The sequence below is a fragment of the Nicotiana sylvestris genome, chromosome 1 (genome assembly GCF_000393655.2).
Source record: "Nicotiana sylvestris chromosome 1, ASM39365v2, whole genome shotgun sequence".
Classification (NCBI taxonomy): Eukaryota; Viridiplantae; Streptophyta; class Magnoliopsida; order Solanales; family Solanaceae; genus Nicotiana; species Nicotiana sylvestris.
This window is the reverse complement of record NC_091057.1, coordinates 144,018,057-144,028,264: the sequence shown is the minus strand read 5'-3', so window position 1 is coordinate 144,028,264 and position 10,208 is coordinate 144,018,057. Positions and strand designations below refer to the sequence as shown.

At 41.9% G+C, this 10,208-nt stretch overlaps 1 protein-coding gene across 1 annotated transcript; it reads left to right on the top strand.

The window, feature by feature from the left end:
• The first annotated feature begins 7,870 nt into the window (after positions 1–7,870).
• Positions 7,871–9,684, top strand: LOC138875597 (uncharacterized). The gene is made up of 2 exons (XM_070154443.1): positions 7,871–8,540; positions 9,386–9,684. Exons 1-2 carry the CDS (start codon positions 7,871–7,873, stop codon positions 9,682–9,684), a joined length of 969 nt encoding a protein of 322 aa, XP_070010544.1.
• The last annotated feature ends 524 nt before the right edge of the window (positions 9,685–10,208 follow it).

Sequence of the window (10,208 nt, the reverse complement as noted above, 5' to 3'; positions counted from 1 at the left end):
AAATATTGTGGGATTTTCTTCATCTATTTATCAGTTTTCTTCTATTATCATGAGTAGCTAGACCCATTAGCTAGGGTTGTGGCTCAACCCTGGTGTGGGTATTTGATGGGTCTTGTGTTTTAAGTCTTGAATGGCTATGGGTGTTTGATATTTGAACTAATTTATGGTTTTAATGTTGAATTAGTGGTTGCAAATACTAATTTGTGCCTATTTGACTTGGGTTCTTCTTGAGAAAGAGACTTGATTCTAGGAAAATTAGTCCAACAAGGAATTGGGGCATATTCAAAAGATTGATAGCCCCAATTAAAGGGTTAAACCTAGAGATAGTAATACCCGACATAAACCTCAATTGCTTGCACAAATTATCATACCCAATTGGTCTTGAGAAAGTCAATTAGGGCAAAATCACTCAAACTACCGAGAGGTATAGAGTGAGAAGTATCGTGTAATGGTTATATCATAATCCCCAAACATGACAGCCTAGCCTTAGACTCGAGAAATCGTCAAGTATCCACCTAGGAGAATGTCACTCCCCTAGTGCCTTCTTAACTATTTAGTCAACCTTTAAGTATTTCACTCTTAGTTTAATTAGCATCTTATTAGAATTAAATTAGAAGTAATAAAAAGACCAATTATGTTTAGAAGTGCAATTAGGAGTAATTACGCATCTCTAATTTAGATGGAAACTCAATTACCATTTGTAGCTCCCTGTGGAAATTGATCCCGACCTTCTCGGGTAAAAGCTGCTTCGACCACTCTCGCTACCTTGTAGTAGTGCAGGGTTAGCCTCGATCAGTGCCCCCGGATAAGGATCTTAGTGTTCATGCAGTTGAAATCCGCTCTGATGGCCAATTTCATGAAGAAGTAGTTCGTCATATTTGGAATGAGTGTCAGTATTTGACAACAAACACCTGAGTGCATGACTTGTCCAAAGGCGAGGTCTCGCCTGGTTATCTTACTTGGTATAGAAGGAAGGTCATTGCAAGGTACGGACCTGAAAGGCCAACCAAAAAGCCGCACATCCAGGAATTTGTTGAAGCGTCGCAGGAACAATGGGCCTGGTTGACCAGAGGAAATGAGTACAGAGCCACCATAAACTAGCTGGAAAATCAAGTCAGAGATCTTTAATTTGAGAGTGGTTTGCAAGCCGCTGCGGATGAGGATGACAAGAAAAGATTGGCACGAGAAAATGAAGCCCTCCGACCCAAATCTGGAAGATGAAAATAGCAGCTGAGAACCCTTCCAGAAGTGAAAAGGATGAGAAACTTATAGACAGCCTTAGGCAAAAAGTATATGACTATGGGTTTGATTTGGAAAAGACCGAGGGTGAACTAGCAAAGGCTCGAGCAAAGTTGGCCAGGAATGCGGAGGAATGGGCACGTTTCGTTCAACAGTTGAAGGAAAAATACGACAAAGGAATCATAGGGTTGGAGAAAAAGATCAATACCCTTGAGAGCGAAATGTCCAAGCAAGCAAAGAACTTCAAAGCGGGAAGAGAACACTGCTATGCCTTGATGTCACAACTAGAAGAGGATCTGCAATAATTACAAGAGAAAAATCATATGGCCACACAAGTTTTGGAGGCCAGATCTCAACAAATTGGACGTCTGTTGCAAGAGAAGGGCGTCATCAGGGAGAGGGTTAGAAAGATTGCTAACTATATTGTGATGAAGTGCAATGAATGCGAGGACATGAACAGGTCCATGTTCTTCGATGCAGTTATGATTTTTGTCCATCAGATAATGGACGACCTCTATCTCCTCCAAGAAGATATGGAACATAGGATCGCGGCGAGATCGACTGATGTCCCGCGGGCCCCTGGAGCAGTAGTTGAGGCACTTATGTATTTCTGATTTTATTTTTTGAGTCTGTATTTTCAATTTCTTTTAAAGTCTGTTAGTCCACTTTCAAGTCTGTATTTTCAGTTTCTTTTGGAGTCTATTAGTCCACTTTTAAGTCTGTATTGCAGTTTCTTTTAGAGTTTGTTAATGTTTAAGTCTGTAGGACGGAGTCATTGTAATAGAGGAAAATCTGAATGTTTTATTTTATGAAAATTAGAAAACCCAAAAATATTTCTTTTTTTATCATTTCGTACTTATCCACTGAACTACATAATGATATGATTCATGCAGCTTCATGATACATAGGTAATCCCCATAGAATTCTATCATAACCATAAAATGAAAAAGAAAAAACAGAGAGAAAATAAATAGAAAAGAAAGAAAAATGGCAAAACAGGAGAACAAAAGTAAGAGCAAAATAAGAGGGAGCGCCAAGAACCGAGTGGGAAAATCAATAGTGACCGAAAAGGGTCACATTGAAAGGAAAAGAGAGGGAAGAGAAAGTGCAAAGTAAAAAGAGTCGGTTAAGGCCGGGATGAAACATGCAACCGTTCAAATACATAGTAGAAACTTTTAACTGATTAGGTGCATTGCATCCCAAACGTGCGGTTGCCTATTTGTTAAAATCTTAAACACTAACAAGTGTACTATTGTCATTGAGCATAGGAAGGTGGTTAGTTTTTTTGGCATTTTGGCAACCCACCCGTACAATACCAGGTCTAAACACAATGCAATCATGGCTGGCAAAGAATTGGATGCGAGTATTACGGACCCGCCAGGAAAGGAGGAGGAATCTGAGCCTGGGTTTAAAGAGGAGTTACATAAGTTAAAGCACCAAATGGCCGAAATGTACCAGGCATGGATGAAAGGGTATCCTCCACCATCATACCCCGCCAACCCTACTTTCATCGCACCGCTGGCTCGATCTCAAAAGCTCCCCGTTGTTGATTTATCCCCACAACACGCACCAAGCTTCACCCCTTACCACCACTATCATGGCACCACTTCCCAAACCATCCAAGCTCCACCAGCCAAAGCAACCGCATAACCCCCTTCGCCAGCTACCTCTGTCTTCGTAGCACCTCCACCAGCTACACTCCATCGATCTTCTAGTGAGCCGGTATTCCAAGCCCAAGATAACCAGTAATATGCCCCAGAGCCCACTTTCAAAGTCCCAGAGCACTACTCCTACATTCCCCACTTCAAACTTCCCATCGAAACTAAAAAGCCACCCAGAAACACGGAGCAAGAGGAGATATTTAAGAAGGTAAAGAGCTTGGAGCAGTTGCTAAGAAATATGCAAGGGTTAGAGGGCCAAGTGAGCGTGGCTTATAAGGATCTATGATTGTTTCCTAATGTACAACTACCTGTCGGATTCAAAATTCCCAAGTTTGACTTGTATGATGGGCACGGAGACCCCGTGGCGCACTTGAGAGGATTTTGCAGCAAAATGAGGGGAGCCGATGGGAGAGATGAATTGCTGGTAGCATATTTTAGTCAAAGTTTGAGTGGTGCAGTGTTGGAATGGTACACCCGCCAGGACAATAAAAGGTGGTATACTTGGGATGACTTGGCTCAGGCTTTCGCTCGGCATTTCCAGTTCAACGTAAAAATTGTCCCAGATCGCCTATCTTTGACTAAGATAGAGAAAAATCCTAGTGAGAGTTTCAGGGAGTATGGTTTCCGGTGGAGAGAATAGGTGGCACGAGTCGACCCTCCAATGAAGGAAGATGAAATTGTGGATTGCTTTCTTCAGACCTTGAAGCCTACTTACTTTGGTCATCTGGTCTCGGTCGTAGGTAAGTCTTTCAATGAAGTGGTGAAGATGGGAGGAATGGTAGAGGAGGGGCTCAAGTCGAGCAAGATCATGAGTTACTCAGCCATCAAAGCAACCACACAAGCAATCCAGAATGGCACCAGGGGCGTGTTAGGGAAAAGAAGAAAGAAGATGTTGTTATGGTTGTCTTAGGATCGTGGACTGGCCTAAGGGGTCTGCCGCACCATTACACCTAGCCTCGACCCTAGCCTCAAACCTACACCCAAATTCCATATAATCCACCCCAATACTACTTCCCACCACCAGACCCTCAGTATTCAGCCAGGCCACCCCAATACCATGTCCATCACACACAGTCATATGCTCAACCCCCTTCTTACCCGTAATGGTGTGCACCAGCTCCACAAAATAATTATACTCCTCCATAAACATACTAAAACCCTACTGGTCCAAGCTTTCGCCCCAAGACGGAGTATAGGAAGGAAAGGCAGCAGCAGAAGCGAACTTTCATCCCGCTTGGAGAGTCTTACACCAGTCTGTTTCAGAGATTAAAGCAGTTGGGCGTTCTAAGGCCGATTGAGTCAAAATTACCGAATCCCCCTTCGAAGAACCTAGATTATTCCCTCAGATGTGCATATTGTTCTAATGCTCCAGGGCATGACACAAAAAAGTGTTGGCCTTTGAAGAGCGCCATCCAAGAGCTTATGCTGAAACACATATGATTAAGATAGTGTATAAGGATGGGAAGCCCAAGAAGCTTTCGAAGTCTGTCATGATGATCCGTGCTAGTGATAGTAATTCATTCAAAACTTCAGTTGTTATAAATGAAACATCTTCGATAGTTAAGGGGTTGACAGACAAGCTAAGCAAGCTCGATGCTAAGCTGTCCATGGTAGGCGTGAAGGGATCCCCAGATGATGCTGAAGCAAAGCAAGGAAAGCTGAAGGTGGTCATGCCGGGGGTAGCAAGTAAGCCTGTCATAATTGTGGAAGGAGCTCGCATGACTCGTATTGTCATTAAACCTGTGACAGCTGCCGGTAAATGATACCAAGGTCGTCTCGTGGAACTACAAGCAAGTAGTAGTAACTTATAAGGGGAAAGATGTGGAAGAGGAAGTTAATGAAACCCGGGGGTTGACTCATTCAGGGAGATGCTTTGCCCCAGAGGAATTAAGGAAAGCCAAGCCACTCAAAGATAGTCCAATTCTAATGAATAAACCAGTCACCGAAGAGGAGACAGAAGAATTTTTTAGGAAAATAAAGGTGCATGATTACTCCATAGTAGAACAATTGAGAAAGACCCCCGCTCAGATTTCTCTTCTATCATTGTTGATACATTCAGACGAGCACCGCTGGGCTCTTATGAAAATTCTGAATGAAGCCCATGTCCCTGACAAGATCACAGTGAACCATTTGGAGAAGATTGCTAACAAGATATTCGAGGCAAACATGATTACCTTCTCAGATGATGAGTTGCCTTTGGAGGGTACAGAGCACAATCGGGCTCTTTATCTCACAGTGAAATGCGAAGATTCTGTGGTCACAAGGGTGCTAGTTGAGAATAGTTCCAGTGCAAACATTTGCCCTCTCTCCACTCTACAAAAGTTGAAAATTGATACTGAGAGGATCCACAAGAACTATATATGTGTTCGAGGTTTTGAAGGAGGGGGAAAGGATTTTGTTGGCGATATCATGCTCAAACTGACAATAGGACTAGTTGAATTTACCATGGAGTTTCAGGTACTAGGTGTGGCCGTTTCTCACAACTTGCTATTGGGTAGGCCCTAGATACATGTTGCCAAAGTAGTCCCGTCCTCTTTGCACCAGATGGTAAAGTTCGAGTGGGACAGACATGACATCGTTGTGCATGGTGATGAGAACTTATGTGCTTACAATGATACATTTGTCATGTTTATCGAGGCTAAAGATGATAAGGGGACTTGTGTTTACCAAGTTTCTAAGACAATGTTAGTTGAGAAGGTTCCAGAAGGGGAATATCTTCCAGGTCCAAAGCTAGCTTCTGCAACCATCATGGTAGCAAATGAAATGTTGAAGAATGGTTTTGTACCGGGCAAGAGTTTGGGCACATCTTTGCAAGGTATCATGCAGCTAGTGTCCTTACGTGAAAATCTGGGTACATTTGGTTTGGGTTTCAAGCCCACATGGGATGATGTGAAGAAGGCTAAAAAGTTGAAAAAGAAGGCATGGTCGCTCCCTAAGCCTATCCCACACCTCTCCAGGTCCTTCATCAAGTCAGGGGTTGTAAAGCGCATGGTGTCAGGGGTTCCAAAGCCTGTGGTCGACTTTGATGAAGAGTTGATTGAAAGCTTCCAGAGTTTATTTGATGAAGTGAACATGGTGGAAATTGGGAAAGGTTTCAGCAAGGCAGATGTGCAGTTTATTAGGCCAAAAGTGAAGCTTAACAATTGGAATGCTACTCCTTCCCTACTCGGAAGGAGTCTTAGTAGTTTGCTTTGTTTTCCTTTCTGTTATCTGGATTATTCTAGGGTTGTAATCCAGATTTTTATTTTTCTCTTGTTTTGATGTACAAACTCTCCTAAACTTGATTTTCAATGAAATGCAATTTCCCTTTTTTCCATTACTCTTGATAGTGTCATTTTTTTTCTTTCTTTGTACAGTTTTTTATGCTGGTTTCAGTGGCATGACATGCATGAGGAATCTTCGGCCAAGCCTTAAAAGTCAATCTAACTCTGAAATAATAATCCAAGAAATAGAGTGTGATGATGACACAGAATATGATGAAGAGAAAGCATTTGAGGAAATTTGTAAAGAACTAAATCATTTTGAAGAGAAACCCAAGCCTAATTTGAATGAAACTGAAGCAATCAATTTAGGGGATCCAGATAATATCAGAGAAACCAAGATAAGTGTACACTTGGAACCACAAATCAAGGAAGAAATAATCAAAGCACTGTTTGAATATAAAGACATTTTTGCATGGTCATATGACGACATGCAAGGTTTGAGTACTGACTTGGTAGTACACAAATTGCCAACTGATCCGGCATTCCTTCCCGTCAAGCAGAAGTTAAGGAATTTTAAGACTGATATGATTGTGAAGATCAAGGAAGAAATCACAAAACAGTTGGATGCAAAGGTCATTCGAGTCACGCAATACCCCACTTGGTTTGCTAATGTTGTGCCAGTACCAAATAAGGACGGTAAGACCAGGGTATGCGTTGATTATCGTGATCTCAACAAAGCAAGTCCAAAGGATAACTTCCCATTGCCAAATATCCACATTTTGATTGATAACTATACCAAGCATGAGATCAAGTCTTTTGTGGATTGTTATGCGGGATATCACCAGATTTTAATGGATGAGGAAGATGCAGAAAAGACATCGTTCATCAACCATGGGGAACGTATTGCTATAGGGTAATACTATTTGGTTTAAAAATGATGAGGCAACTTACATGAGGGCAATGACTATCGTGTTCCATGACATGATACACAAAGAAATTGAGGTCTATGTGGATGATGTGGTCATCAAGTCAAGAAAGCAGTCCAACTACGTCGGAGACTTGAGAATGTTTTTCTAGAGGCTCCGCAGGTACAATCTTAAGATCAACCCTGCAAAGTGTGCAATTGGTGTTCCGTTTGGGAAACTATTAGGGTTCATAGTCAGTCGACGAGGCATTGAGTTGGATCCATCAAAGATCAAATCTATCCAAGAATTGCCACCCCCAATGAATAAGACTGAGGTGATGAGTTTGCTCGGGCGTTTAAACTACATCAGCAGGTTTATTGCTCAACTCATGATAACTTGTGAGCCCATATTTAAGTTTCTAAAGAAGGATGTTGCGGTCAAATGGACTGATGAGTGCCAGGAGGCATTTGATAAGATCAAAGGGTACATGTCAAACCCACCTATGTTAGTCCCGCTGAAACCCGGGAGACCTTTAATTCTCTATTTGACAATCCTGGATAATTCATTCGGTTGTGTGTTGGGTCAACATGACATCACTGGCAGGAAGGATCAAGGCATCTATTATCTCAGCAAGAAGTCTACGTCCTATGAGGTTAAGTATACTCCCCTTGAAAGGACATGTTGTGCCCTGACTTGGGTGGCACAAAAGTTGAAGCATTACTTGTCATCCTACACTACGTACCCCATTTCACGCATGGATCCCCTAAAGTATATCTTTCAGAAACCTATGCCCACAGGGAGACTTACAAAGTGGAAAATTTTGCTCACAGAGTTTGACATCATCTATGTGACTCGAACCGCGATGAAAGACCAAACATTGGCCGATCATTTGGTCGAGAACCCAGTGGATGAAGAATATGAGCCATTGAGGACTTATTTTCCTGATGAAAAGGTGATGCATATTGACGAGGTGGAGCAGGATGAAAATCCAGGTTGGAAACTTTTCTTTGATGGAACCGCTAACATGAAAGGTGTCAGAATAGGGGCTGTGCTCATTTCTGAAACAGGGCACCACTACCCTGTTACAGCCCAACTTCGTTTCTATTGTACCAAAAACATGGCTGAGTATGAGGCATGCATTTTGGGTTTAAGGTTAGCTGTAGATATGGGAGTCCAGGAAGTCTTGGTCTTGGAAGATTCGGATCTGTTGGTGCACCAGATTCAGGGAGAATGGGAGACTTGGGATTTAAAGCTCATACCGTATCAACAATGTTTGCACGATCTTTGTCAACGGTTCAGATCAGTGGAGTTCAGGCATATTCCTAGGATCCATAATGCGTTTGTCGATGCCTTGGCTACCTTGACATTAATGTTACACCATCCGGATAAGGCTTATATTGACCCTCTACATATTCAAGTCTGTGATAAGCATGCCTACTGTAATGTGGTTGAGGAGGAACTTGATGGTGAACCGTGGTTCCATGATATCCGGGAATACATCAAGATGGGGGTGTATCCAGTACAGGCCACAGGTGATCAAAAGAGAACAATTCGACATTTGGCTAGTGGATTTTTCTTGAGCGGGGGAACTTTGTACAAAAGAACTCCAAATCTTGGACTTCTGAGGTGCATAGATGCTCAACAAGCCACGACTATCATGACCGAAATTCATTCCGGAGTTTGCGGACCGCATATGAGTAGGTGTGTTTTGGCAATGAAAATTTTTCGAGCAGGGTATTATTGGCTCACCTTGGAACGAGATTGCATTAGCTTTGTGCGCAAGTGTCATCAATGCCATATACACGGTGATTTGATTCACTCTCCGCCGTTTGAGTTGCATACAATGTCCGCACCTTGACCTTTTGTTGCTTGGGGCATGGATGACATTGGACCGATTGAGCCAAGCATTAAATGGGCACAGGTTTATTCTGGTGGCCATCAACTATTTCACTAAGTGGGTTGAAGCTATGACTTTCAAATATGTTACCAAGAAGGCAATGGTCGATTTTGTTCATTTAAACCTCATTTTTTCGGTTCGGAATCCCCATGGCAGTCATCACAGACAATGGTGCTAATCTTAACAGTCATTTGATGAAAGAGGTATGCCAACAGTTCAAGATTATGCATCGAAATTCCACTCCATATCGCCCCAAGGCAAATGGAGCTGTTGAGGCGGTTAACAAGAACATAAAGAAGATACTTTGAAAGACGGTGCAAGGTTCTAGGCAATGGCATGAAAAGTTGCCTTTTGCTCTGCTGGGTTACCTCACTACTGTTCGCACTTCAGTAGGTGCAACTCCTTACTTGCTGGTATATGGTACTGAAGTAGTTATACCCACAACGGTCGAAATTCCATCCCTTTGAATTGTTGTTGAAGCTGAAATTGATGATGATGAATGGGTTAAAACCCGATTAGAGCAGTTAAGTCTGATTGACGAGAAACGACTGGCGGTAGTGTGTCATGGTCAATTGTATCAGAAGAGAATGGCAAGAGCTTACAACAAGAAGGTGCATCCCCGGAAATTTGAAGTGGGTCAGCAAGTATTGAAACGCATCATTCCACATCAGGTGGAAGCTAAAGGCAAGTTTGTCCCAAATTTGCAGGGGCCGTTCATTGTAACGAGAGAGTTGTCCAATGGTGCTTTGTATTTAACAGATATAGAAGGCGAAGTATAGATATGGCTATCAATTCTGACGTAGTCAAAATATATTATGTATGATTTCTTCAGGTTGTCTATTTGTGTCATTTGTACTTGACATGTTTTGAAGATTGGAATGTCGAAGGCATTTTATTATGCTATCTAAACACTTTATCCTTTATTACCCCTTTTGAGCCTTATTTATTTTCCTTCATACCTATCTTTTGGAATCAGAATCAGAGTTTAGAAATACAGACATAGAAGATATAAATAACTAAATAAAAAGAGAAAAGAGAAATAGAAAAATGAAAAAAGTAAAGAAAAAGAAAGAAATGAAAAATAAAATAAAAAAGTAACAAAAACAAAGCAATTCCTACGTCTTGAACTACGTTCGACCTGATTCCTTTTAAGGATACGTAGGCAGCCTCACGGTTCGGCCCCATCGAAATTCAATTCAAAATTCCCCAGGCAAAGAAACTAGGGCAGAAGTTGTGGTTTTGTAAAGATTCGATTCCAAAAGTTGTAATTCTGAGTCCTTTCATTTTAAGCTATTTTTGGGCC